General features: G+C 43.2%; 1 protein-coding gene across 4 annotated transcripts in view; it reads left to right on the top strand.

Moving 5' to 3' along the window:
• CFAP206 (cilia and flagella associated protein 206) overlaps nucleotides 1-12,810 on the top strand; it is a 41,020-nt gene that overhangs the window by 12,373 nt on the left and 15,837 nt on the right. For 3 of the 4 annotated variants that reach the window (XM_038132601.1, XM_038132600.1, XM_038132602.1), the window contains exon 1: nucleotides 12,153-12,446. The exons of the other annotated variant lie outside the window; for it this stretch is intronic. In XM_038132601.1, the coding sequence (XP_037988529.1) occupies nucleotides 12,339-12,446 (108 nt within the window). In that variant the 5' untranslated portion in view covers nucleotides 12,153-12,338. Of the gene's footprint in view, nucleotides 1-12,152; nucleotides 12,447-12,810 lie in introns of those variants that run through there. 4 annotated transcript variants of the gene reach the window in all.

Genomic DNA, 12,810 nt, shown 5'->3' on the forward strand with positions numbered 1-12,810 from the left:
TGAAAAATTGCAGAAATTCTGAAAAAAAATTGCAGAAATTGCAGAAATTCTTCAGTGAATTACAGAGTCACACAGAATCACAGAATGGGTAAGATTGAAGGGACCACAGAGGGCCATCTGGTCCAACCTCCCTGCTCCATCCGGGTCATTCTAGAGCACAACACACAGGATTGTGTCCAGATGGTTCTAGAATATCTCCAGTGAGGGAGAATCCACAACTTCTCTGGGCAGTCTGTTCCAGTGTGTGGTCACCTGCACAGTAAAGAAGTTCTTCCTCATATTCAGGTGGAACTGTCCATCAGTTTCTGCACATTGCTGTTTGTCCTATTGCTCAGCAGCCCTGAGAAGAGCTTAGTTCAGAGCTCCTGGGCACCCTCCTTTCAGAGACTGATAGACATTAATGAGATCCCCTCTCAGTCATCTAAAGGCTGAACAACTCCCTCAGGCTTTCCCTGTAAGAGAGATGCTCCAGTCCTCTCAACATCTTTGTTGCCCTCCACTGGACCTGGTCTATATACAAAAGCACAGTCATCTCTCAGCTTTATTTCCACCCACACATACACCTCACACTGTATGCATAGCCCATTTTTCTTACCTGTTGTATTTTCTTCTTCTCCTCTTGACTTCAAATGGTAGAAACATTGCCTGTCAGTACAGATAAGAGGCAAACAGCTTTCCTTCAGCTGTGAGCCTCTAGTTAGACCCAAGTCTTCAATGGGACATGGAAATAACTTTTTTCTTCACATGCTGATCACAAGTCCCTACTGCAGCTCACTGAAAGACTGCACTGAGTCACTGGGGTAGAAAATTTCTGACCCGCAAAGTAGTCCAATGACTGCTTCACCCACAGATGTATGTGCTAGGAATATCTATCTTCATTAGAAGTAGGGGGATGCAATGCAGGAACAAAGCAAGAGGCTATTTCTTTCAAGCCCTAAGTACAGTAGCATTCCAGTCAGGTATTGTGTAAATGTTTGATCTGCTGATCATGTTTTAAGGTGTGACTTGGGCAGGTTCTACTTGACTGGGACATAAACAGATTTACTGCCAGATATACCCATTGATGTAGAGTCATTAACTCAAGATTTTGGGGGAAGTTTTACATTGTGGGTATTTTCCAGACAGTTCTAGAACAAGTCTTTATATAGAGAGGATACAGATCTTAGCAGGCTTTAAACTTATATTCTTCCTTTTGATATTCTATATTTATTTACCCATGTAGAAGTCCATTATCTAGAATACTGTGAAACCTTCAGTGTAAGAAAGTGGTCAAAGAAATGATCAATCGTCTTTCATCAAAGCATCCTTCCAGAATTTCACAGGTACTTCTGAGAGCAGTTTGTGCATTAAGGGTCATTCACAAAGCTGAGAAATAAGCTTTTAATGTCTGTGTGGGCTTGCTTCAAAAATTCTAACTTTAGGAGGAAGAGGATATTCTTCAGGATGAAGTAAAAGAGGATGTAATTTTCAGAGCTGGCGGAAAATCTTGAAGGTCTTCTGAAATAAAGAATTGCAACAAGCGGAATCACCAGGCTTCGACCAGGCACGAAAATCCTTGCTTTGCTCCAAAGGCCCATTTCTCTAAATCTGTAAGTTAGTGCTTTGATAGTTAGGTCAAAGCTCGATCCTGAATTCTGTGTTTATGAAAGATACTCGTATCAATACTTAGTGTGTTGTCTTTTAAATATCATCCTATGTGGTGCTTACATTTGAAATTAATTCTATCCCAACTGAACTTTAAAAGAGGTTGTGAAAGTTGTCAGTTGGAAGTTCTCAACCTAGTGTGTGCAAACTTAAAGCTTAATATGATGTGTCTTGTATCAACACAAATGATTCAGTCCTTCAAACACTATAAACCAAGAATTTTACAATCAGATTGAGTTAATAATTGGGAGACCTAATGGGAGGAGCTATACTTGCCTAAGAACAGAGCAATGAGGTGAAATTGAGCTCGGAGCAGCACTTTAAGGTCACTGCTGCTTAGACATTAGGAATATGGTGACACACAAGTAGATAGAATTACGTGAAGTTCAAACAGATTAATGAAACCAGACTAAAGATAAAGCCCATAGAAAACTGATTAAAGTCACAGATTAAAAGTTAAACAAGAACTTCCTTGTCTGTCCTATAAAAGTGAACATACCCAGATGACTACAGAGATGACCCACCTTAGCTGTTTCTGAGAACAAATATCCTTTGTTCATTATTGGAGAGCTTAAGATTGAAATAGCATGATGTTGCACATGTATTAAAGTAGAACTAACCATGAAGAATAGTATAAAAAAAACTCGGTAGGAAGAAGAGCATTATGCATTATGGTTACCTGTTTCAAAATCTGTTTCAGTAAAATAATCCTGTTCACTTTCAAATGGAACAACACAACTTCAGCTCGTCAAAGAAAATCAGATTTTAATAGAAACTATAATGAGGTGCCCTTTTTTGTACATAAATATTGTGTTTGAATATGTTTGTTTTAGCCTAAAAGCTAAAACCTGGTCACAACAAATCAAATTTTCTACTAATGCAAGGCCAAATATTCTACAGCAGAGGAAAAAATCAAACTCCGATTTTCAGATTGTGGTGGATTATCTATAATACCTCTTGTCTCATGTGCAGAATGCCCATGATTTGCAACACTATAAAATCCACATCAAGGAAGATGGAAGTGCTAATACCACCCTTAGAGTGGGATTTAAGGAGCTGCAGGAGTCATAAGGTTTGCAAAAGCCAAGAATTCTGAAAAGTGAATAAAAGCCATGAAAGGACTGCTTTGTTCCAGCAGGAGTGAAAATGAGAGATTCACTTCCCTCCTGATCTGCCCCTAGAAAACTGCAAGGGCACCTCTCGTGAGAGGCCAAATACTGGCCATGCTTCCTCTTGGTCCATGTCTGGGTGAGGAGAAGTCCCTTGTTGCTTAGGCTGGGACTGAAGAGTTGGACTGCATGGTAATACCCAATGTCTGAAAGGCAAAAATAGGAGCAGAAATCAGGGCAGGTGATTTGCTCACCAGTGAGTGAATTCTGCAAAGATGTAAGAAAGGCTGCCATAAGTAGAGGCCTGAGTCAGGTATATGAAGTTTCTGTTTCTAATGCAGCCAACTATAAGCAGCTATCTAGTTAAAAGACATGTAGATACTGACTAGGGATTCTGGAAGCTGTCAATTAGTCTGCCCTGGGCTAAAATATATTTCTTACAGTTTCTGCTCTTGGTTGATGCTTCAGACTGAAAAAGCTATTAGCATGCTGCTTCCCTCCTGTGCAGGTATCCATCCATATGTGCATGTCAAGATGTGTGTAACTTATTAATAGTCTTCCTTCCAAGTATCATTACAGATATCTCCAGAAGAAATTCTGATTAAAAGGAGACTTAATGTTTACAAAAAAGCAGGATTGTGTAAAAATGAGGTCTCCTTCAGGATGAGGGAGTTGTAGCATTGGCTGGTGACTCTTTTGAAATGATGACTACTTCTGGCACTTCAAGGGAGAAGGGCATGCTCATGACTGATGGTCATGTGTTTTACATCCTTGTAACTCCACACAGAGCTGTTACTGAGGAAATGCCAGAGGATACAACTGGCAAAAGACTTGGCATCAAGGACTCAGTGTGAATGTAGGGATTTTCTTTCTGCTTTTTCCAAATAGTCCTAGATGTTGCAAGCAACAAACTCGAAAGAGTTGCCCAGAACCAGGGCTTTTTGGAAACTGTTACTTCTCATTATATTTCTCAGTAAAGCAATATCTTGCTGCAGCACATGAGAGCACTTGTGTCCTACATTTATTAATATTTAAAACTCTTTTAATCTGCCATTAAGATTTACTGTGCTTGAAATGACCTGCCAGCAGACACATTTCTAAGTACCTTAAAGCTGTAAAGGATAGGTATTCTCTTGCCAAAGTTCTCCTGATCTTGGTGCTGTGGTTGTGCACTTGGGTCAGCCTGCAGGTCTGTATGGCCTCCAGCTTACACTTTGATAGAGGCTTGGAGAAAACTCCAGTTTCACTTCAGTCATGGGAAGGAGCTGGAGAGAAAGTCAGCATGGTAAACTGTCCTAGCAAAGGGCTAGGACATGTTTTTTCAAGATATGCCTTTGATTCAAAGCAAGCCCAGCTTGTGCTTCTCAAATGTTTGTGCTTGCCAAGGAATAGGACTTCTGCTCTTCTGTCAGCAAGATGGATTTTATGACTATCACTAAATCCTTTCATTCAGATTTTATTGCTATAGTTGAATAGTTCCTTCTACATCACATGCTTTGTGTACTTGTAATTTCAGAAATTAGTTTCCCACCTCCTCAAGTTATTTTCTATCCAAATACTGTTTTCCATTTCTAATATCAAGATCAGGTGACATACCAGATTGAAAAAACAATCACAGCTGGCCAGTGCTGAATATCTGAAGAAAAGTCTTAGAATTCATTTCTAAACTAAAAGGTAAGAAAGAAGTGCTATTTCAGCAATGCTTCTGGTTTTCTGAAGGTTATTAGACATCCCATGATGTTAAAATACCACTTTTTTTCCAGTCCTTAGTGCTGCTTTTGAAGATTGCTACAAAGAGGCACAGCTCTCTAAAGAGTTTTCCTGCCAAGTATTCAGCACAAATTGACAGGGTCTTAAGCCTTAATAGCTGCTTTAAGGGAAAGAGGTTGTACTGGGAATAAGACTGCTTTTGGGCAAAAAAACACAGGGTTTTGGAGAATAGTTGAAATCTGTACATAACTACAAGGGGATCTATTTGGTTCTCAGTTCATTTCGACATGGGAAAAACACTGCAGGGAGGGCTCTGGAGTACTGTGGATAATAATCCTCTTGCTCTCCCTCTCTGATTCACTGATGCTTCCCTTCCTTTTTGACAGATGAATTAAGAGCACCCTTGTACATCAGTGAGAAGCCTGTAGCTGAATAAAAGTAAGCAGAATGAGAAGTTAATTTACAAACTGTAGAATAACCACATTACCATTATTTGTGCACTTTTTGCACTAATGGAGTCAGACACAGCAGGATGTTCGCTGTAAGATTCTCTCTTTCATCTATTTATTGGATAGCTGTAGTTCTATAACTTTGGAATAAGTTCCTGTAGCCTGAACTGAGAAGAAAGTCCTCAGTCCTGCATCTCCTGATGAATCCCATCAGTGCAGGTTGCTGCCCAGCAGTTGATTTTTACAATTGTTCAGCTCAAGAGAAAATTACAGCACCAGGGATTTTTTTTTTCCTGTTTGTTTTGTTTGTTTGCTTTTGCATACTGGTGGGATATTCTCTATGTTAAAATGGCTCATCTAAACATTGTACAAGGAGATGGTTACTTGTAAAAAAATTTAATATGTCTGAATTATTATCAGGCCCAAATACTATCTAGGTATCCCATGAAATAGCCAAACTGGCCAAACTACTGCTCTTTTGAAATACAGCTCATCAGGAATATGTGGCAACTGCTTGATATAGATTGAGTCATGGCTTGGACAGGAGCACTCTCTGCTGGGTTAAGAACTGGCTGGATGGGTCTAGAGAGTGGGGGTGAACGGTGCTGCATCCAGCTGGTGGCTAGTCACCTGTGGTGTCCCTCAGGGGTCCGTGCTGGGGGCAGTTCTGTTCAATATTTTTATTGACTACATGGATGAGGGGATTGAGTCCTTCATCAGTAAATTTGCGGACGCCACTAATCTGGGAGTGTGTGTCGATCTGTTGAAGGGTAGGAGGGCTCTGCAGAGAGACCTGGAATGGTTGAATGGATGTGCAGAGTCCAATAGGATGAAGTTTAATAAGTCCAAATGCCAAGTCCTGCATTTTGACCGCAATAACCCCCTGCAGCACTACAGGCTGGGGATGGTGTGGCTGGACAGTGCTCAGGCAGAAAGGGACCTGGCGATACTGGTCAACAGCGACTGAACATGAGCCAGCAGTGAGCCCTGGTGCCCAAGAAGGCCAACGGCATCCTGGCCTGCATCAGGAATGGTGTGGCCAGCAGGAGCAGGGAGGTCATTCTTCCCCTATAGTCAGCACTGGTGAGGCTGCACCTTGAGTGCAGTGTCCAGTTCTGGGCCCCTCAGTTTGGGAAGGACGTTGAGATGCTAGAGTGCATCCAGAGAAGAGCAATGAGGCTGGTGAGGGGCTTGGAACACAAACCCTGTGAGGAGTGACTGAGGGAGCTGGGGGTGTTTAGCCTGGAGAAAAGGAGACTCAGGGGTGACCTTATCATTCTCTACAACTCCCTGAAAGGTGGCTGTAGTCAGGTGGGGGTTGGTTTCTCCAGGCAACTGCTGACAGAACAAGAGGACACCATCTTAAGCTGCACCAAGGGAAATATGGGTTGGATATTAGGAAGAAGTTTTCTGCAGTAAGAGTGATAAAGTACTGGAATGGTCTGCCCGGGGAGGGGGTGGAGTCACCATCCCTGGATGTGTTAAAAAAAGATTGGATGTGGCACTCAGTGCCATGGTTTAGTTGAGGTGTTAGGGCATGGGTTGGACTTGATGATCTTGAATGTCTCTTCCAACCTAGTGATTCTGTGATTCTGAGTCTATGATAAGTCCTGGGTCCAGCTCTGAGCAGATTTTTTTAGAGGGATGATTAATGCAAAATTCTTTTGATTACTTTTATAAATGCCTTTAACTAAAATGTTAATTTAATGTTAATATTGTTTGGGAGCCTTAAGTGATTCATCTGAATACAGCTGAATAATGCATCTTTTGCAGGAGTTTCCAGTTGAGGCACTGATGGTATGTCTGGAATCTCTCCACTCCCTCTGCACAGTGACTGCCAGAGTTCTCAAGGTTTGAAGGACAAATAATTGTGCTCTGCACATTTTTCTGTAACCTGAAAAATACAGTGTGTCTATTGTGCCTGCTAAAGGATCCAGGTCAACAATAGTGCATTTATTAACTTGGTTTCTATACTTCTGGGTGTTTTGGTTTTTTTGTTTGTTTTTTTTTTTTTTTTTTTTTCCCAGAAATACTCAAATGAAAGGTAAACTTTTTGTGCCATGTTATCTGTAATTTTTTTTTCTATTTCTGAGTTAAAAGACAAATTGGACTTGTTTGTCCAGCAAAATCTTGCTCCCTTGGTGATGGTTTCATCCTGGGAATAAATTGTCTTCCCTGATCTGAGACCCCTGTCCAATGATTAAGTCTAAGGTCCCTTCCAGGCAGCCTCATATTGCAGTGAAACTGTGATACAGTGGGAATTAGGGGGAGACACAGCAGTGGCATCCTCAGACATCCCTTCTTTAATGCAGAAAAATGTTGGAGCTGGGAGAAGTAAATAGAAGAACAGTTCCTTTATCGTATTCCAAAAGGGAGGGTCAGACCTTAAACTGTATGCTAAATGATTGCTATAAATGTTGACTAGGATTCCTTTAAATGTGAACCATTAGTCTGCACTGTGCCTCAATGAGTCTGCAGTGGTTACATACCTACCATTCACATAGCTTTTCAGGAGAGTCATGGAAGCTTTAAATAGCACTGCATGCTCTTGTGTGACTATGTCATTAAAGCTGAGCTGGTCAGCATGGTTGGCCAGCACCACAGCTTTGTGCTTCAAACAAGGCAGCACAAGCACAGAGGTTTCCATTTGTTGATATGCAGATTTGAGGAGGAAGAAAGAATAAAAATCTTTGCGCCAAAACATTCTCAGCTTTGAAAGTCAGCTTTATTGTGAACTAATAGACAAGCTAAAAAAGGTGGCATGACTTGTCTGTCCTCACAAAATGGATTTCTGACTGTGACACTTCTTCGTGACACTTTGGAAATAAAGCCAGATAGATGGAATGTATTTTCCTCTCAAAAGAGACAGGCCTTAGATTCCTCTATGAAGACAGGCTTTCCTTGCACTGCTCCTCTGAAACAACCAAGTGTAATCAAGTGGACTTTAGTTTCTGCATCAAGGTGCAAGCTAGTTTCAGGACTCTGAAGAGTAGAAAACAAAAACCTGCATCACCCAGTTTATGTTTTAACTTCAGAGATGAGGAAAGGGACTCAGCTTCTGCTTGTGTCCTGCCCTGTCAGCTGTAAATCTTTGCACTTAGGTGTATCATCTTCGAAGAATTTTAACCGGTGCCTTGGAGTATTTATGGCAGCAGAAGACCTTCAGGCCAAGGGGCTGGTGCTTCACCAGCAGGGCATCCAGTCAGAGGAGGCCTGAATGCAGAGAGAGGCTAACTGAGCTGGAAGATCTCTTTCAGATGAGCCATGAGTGGGAATGACTGGAGGATTAGTGATTGCAGAATCCCTTGGTGAATGTGGCTGTGTTAACGGAACTCAGACAGGCTCTTGCTCAGCCCAGCATCTCCTCTGGGCATAGGGCAATGGGTGAAGCTTCAGAAAGCAGTGCTTTTTGCCATCCTGGCAATTGTTATCCTCAAGGGTGCAAGCTCTCCCTTCACCTAATGTGACTCAGGCCATGCCCTGAACTGGACTGCTGAGTTGTGAGCTGCTTCTGGGTTGTTTCCTCTGCAGATCAGTGGTGTAAGAGCACCCAGCTACAACTTTGTCCCCACACTAGTAAAATGAGGGTATGTGCTCAGACTTGAGCATCTTGTTAAGTAAATCCCATCTTCTGTATCTAGCTGGTTGAAGGGGCGACTTCCTAGATGTGATAGCCAGTTTAATGGGATAGCAAATTCATCAAATAGCTGATATGCTTTCCCACGAATAGAGCTCTAGAGTGTCAAACTTTACAGAGATTTAAAAACAACCGTGTGTGTTGTTTTTAATGACTCTTCAAACTAATCCGGGAATTCCTCCCATCACCATCCAGGAATTTTTTTACTGACCGTCTGTCAATGCCTCAGATACGCCGCCAGGGGGAAGAGTTTATCTGTCTTTCAGGTACCAGGCCTCCATTCCTGGAACTGTTAAAAAGTTGATACTAGTTCTACAAAAGAAATCCAACAGCTTTGGTTATAAAACAGTGTTGTGCAACCTAAAGTCTTCAGTAGGCTACAAAGAAGTTAAAGTAATTTTTATGGTCTAGTACAGATTACAAACCTTCCCTGAAAGTATGCTTTTCTTTGGAAAATAAATAATTCCCTTCCCTTCCCTTCCCATCCCCTCTTTTGGATTCTAGTGCTATGTGATATACAGGTTAATACTACTGAAATGCTTAAAACAATAAAAGAATTTAAATTATCAATATGCTAAACAGAAAATATCTTGTTCTTTCCTTCCAGCCTGCAGCCTAAAAGTGTACAGGCAGTCAGACATTTCCTGCTGGGATTTATGGATGTGAGCTAGCACTGGTAGCTTTTTAGAAAGCTTGTTTTTTTTCCCTGGGAAATACTCCAGCAGACTAACATGACTGTGAATATTGGGGTAGGGGGAAGTGGGATGTTAAGGTGTGTGGGTTTTCATTTAGGATCAAGCACCTGTTTACAGAGAGAATCTCTACATAGTCCTCATCTGCTGTGCTTTGGTTTGCACAGTACAGCAGGCTTGGAGCATGTGAATATTTTGTGTGAGATTAAGCTTGAAGGAGAGCTCTGGCAGTGCCCCTAATGCACTTCAGCCACAAACAAAGCACCAGTCACTAGGATCAGACCAAAGATAGTCTGAAGTAACAACTGCTGAAGTATGTATGTTGTGGCTGTCAGGTCCTCAGCACCAAATGTTCTGCAGAGATTGTGCTAATTGCAGATGTAGACAGAGGCACATATTGAAATAGCCTGTAAAGGATCTCTAAAGAGTCCTTAAATTGCTAAGCCAAAATTGCACAATTATAAATGCTCTGCATACATACTAAAAACCTGGGCAAATCCTAGCTGCAGATTCCTGCTGTCTCTGAAAATATTCGTGTACTAAGCCTGTGAGGGTGTCAGCAAAAGTCTTGCTGACTGTTATGGGATGGGAACTGACTTTCTGCACCGGCAAAGCTGCAAGCTCCACCTCCATCGCGACTGTCAACAGCGTTTGGTTGAACTCTGTAAAACTGTCTGCTTTTAGCTGATAATCTTCAGGAGGAAGTGTTGCCAGCACCGCTTTGAGCACCAAGGTTTATGACTGGCTTGAAATTTGCTTTTTTGGGGAGAGAGCTGGCATTGGCACCTTCTCTTACTCCTTCTAATCCCCAAAACTACATTCTTCTCCTCTTGATCCTCCCCACCTGCATCTGCAGAAGAGCTGGTTCTTGTGTGATTTACCAGGAAGCACAGAGCAAAATCTCTGTGACCCTAAACTCACTAACAGCAACACACTTCTGCTCCAAGAAGGGCCCCAAAAGCTTCTCATCCAGCAATTTGTAGAAAAAGAGGTCCTATAGATTTTTATTCTCTTGATGAAAGTTTTACTGTAATTACTGAGCTTAAGGGTATAGAATTTTAAAAATATCAATGCAGAGGACATATGAAGAAGCCCCATTAGCTGTTCTACTAGAATGAAGCCTAAGACTTCACAATGTCAATTGCAGGATTATTTTGATCCCTGTTCCACAGATCTTCCCAAAGCATTTCACATGAGTGATGCTGGCACTCCTTGCACTGTACCTTTGTACACATACTGACAACAGAGATGTAACCCTGCAGCTACTTGCCAGGTAGCATAGTATCATCTTAATTTTACTGATAAGAGTGACTTGTCTGAGGTCACAGTGGAAAAAATTATCATCTTGATCTCATCATGATTCTCAGTGGAGTTCCCTCTGTCTGACAGCGTGAATCAAAGGGAAAAAAATTAAATCAGTGGAAAACTGGTGTAGCTTTTCATCTGTTATCCCTACATTCCCTGTGCCTTTTGAGCTTATTTGATTGCCTTTCAGGGACATGGCTTTTAAATTTAATTAGCATGCATTAGCACTCTTTCCTCTATCTGACATGGAAAAGCTAGAATTAATTGCATATTGACTAACTGAACCACTTACAGCAAGGCAGTGCATTCATCCAGTGGTGTGCCCACTGGTGTGTGCAAGAACTTGGGGCTCACTGGGCTGCTACTTGCAGGCTGTGGCCCGTAGTATTTGCAGGCACTACACCCAGAGGAGATGCCAGCTCCAGCAGCAATCACGAGACCTGAAAGCAAAAATGGCTTTCTTGCTTATGTTGCAAAGTTGCCTCATCTGTGCTGCCTCTGCCTGCAGCACTCGCTGTGTACCATACACACATTTTGTTTGTACATGTATATGTGAATTTATCTATGTATTGTATGCATTTATCGGTGTGTAAATACATTTATCTGTACCAGGTCTGGCTGGGATGGAGTTAGCTTGCTTATCAGCATTCCCCGTGATGCTGTGCTTTGGATTTGTGGTGTGTTGTTGGCAGACAGGTGTTTAGGCTCTGTGCTTGCTTGGCATGAGGGTTTTCTTTTTCCCACTCTGCCCCCCTCCAGCAGACCATTGATAGAACATTTTGGGTTGGAAGGGCCCTTAAAGATCACCTAGTTCTGACCCCCGCTGCCATGGGGGGGAATATATATTGCATGTATGAGTATATATGGGTCCAGAGGAGGGCCATAAAAAGAATTTGGGGTCTAGAACATCTGTCTCATAAGGAGAGACTGCAGGAGGTGGGCCTCTTTAGTCTTGAAAAGACTGAGAGGGGATTTCATTAATGCACATAAATATCTCAAAGATGGGTGCCAAGAGGATAGTGCCGGACACTTTTCAGTTGTGCGTATCGAGAAGGTGAAGAGCAGAGGTCATAACCTGATGCACAAGAAGCTCTACCTCAACATGAGGAAGAACTTATGTACACAGAGGGTGGCAGGGCCCTGGAACAGGCTGCCCAGAGAGAGCATGGATCTCCCTCTGGGGATGTTCCAAACCCACCTGGACATGTTCCTGAGTAACCTGCTCTAGCTGACCCTGCCTTGCCAGCGGGGTTAGACTGGATAATTTCTATAGGCTCCTTCCAACCCAAACAATTCTGTGATTCTGTGATATTATGGTGCAGATACGGTATGTATGTGTCTGTATACATACACATGTATCTATATTTACACACACCTGCATACAGCCATAGCTGCAGACATCCACACACACGGTCATGTGTGTGCCAAGACACTCACACCTCCACTCCTGTGCCTCCACAGCCACCTCTCTGGAATATATGCAGGCGTGTAAGTTTTGTACGCACGCTGCCCGATCTCTCCTGCACAACCCCTGTCTCCCTGTGCCCTGAGTGTAAATTCACATCGCCGCCTGCCCTGGCCGCTCTCCCGGCAGGCCGGGCCGGGCCGGGCCGCGTCCCCACGGCAACGCCCGGGGCTGGCGCTCGGCCGCTCCCGCCCGTCGCCGGCGGCCGGACGCGGGGACAGCGGCACCGGCGAGGTTTGGCGTCGGGACAGGCTGCTGTGCCCGGGCTCGGGCCGGGAGGGGCCCGCGCTGAAGTGAATGTAATTAAGGTGTGTGTGCTTGGCCAGCATGGCCGGCGAGCTGACCCGAAGTGTCATCAAGAGAGTAATCCGCCAAGTGGGCCTGGAGTGCGCTGCCCAGGGACAAAGCCTCTCGGAAACCTTGGTGGCCTTCGTGGTAAGCGCGAAAGGAAGCGTTCAGGGGCTGGCGGCAGCTGAGGCGGTCAGGGGTGACCTGAGCTTGGAAATATCTTGGTTTCCAATTGCCTGCAGTGAGGTATTTTAAAGGGGCACTCGGCGACATCAGGTACTGGGTCCTAAAAACCTGAAAAAGTATTTTATTCCCCTGAAATCTTATGTGACTATAATGCTCCAAGACGGTTGCAGTCCCACAAACTCTCTCTCTCTATAATGCTCCAAGAAGCCTGAGTCCCACAAACTCTCTGAACTCCAACTCGAGCTTTCTTCTGCAGGCAGATAAACCATTGTTTTCTTTCAGAAGAGAAAAAGAGAAGTTTTACCAAGTTTTAATAATGTTTCTT

The sequence above is a fragment of the Motacilla alba genome, chromosome 3 (assembly GCF_015832195.1).
Source record: "Motacilla alba alba isolate MOTALB_02 chromosome 3, Motacilla_alba_V1.0_pri, whole genome shotgun sequence".
In the NCBI taxonomy this organism is placed as follows: Eukaryota; Metazoa; Chordata; class Aves; order Passeriformes; family Motacillidae; genus Motacilla; species Motacilla alba.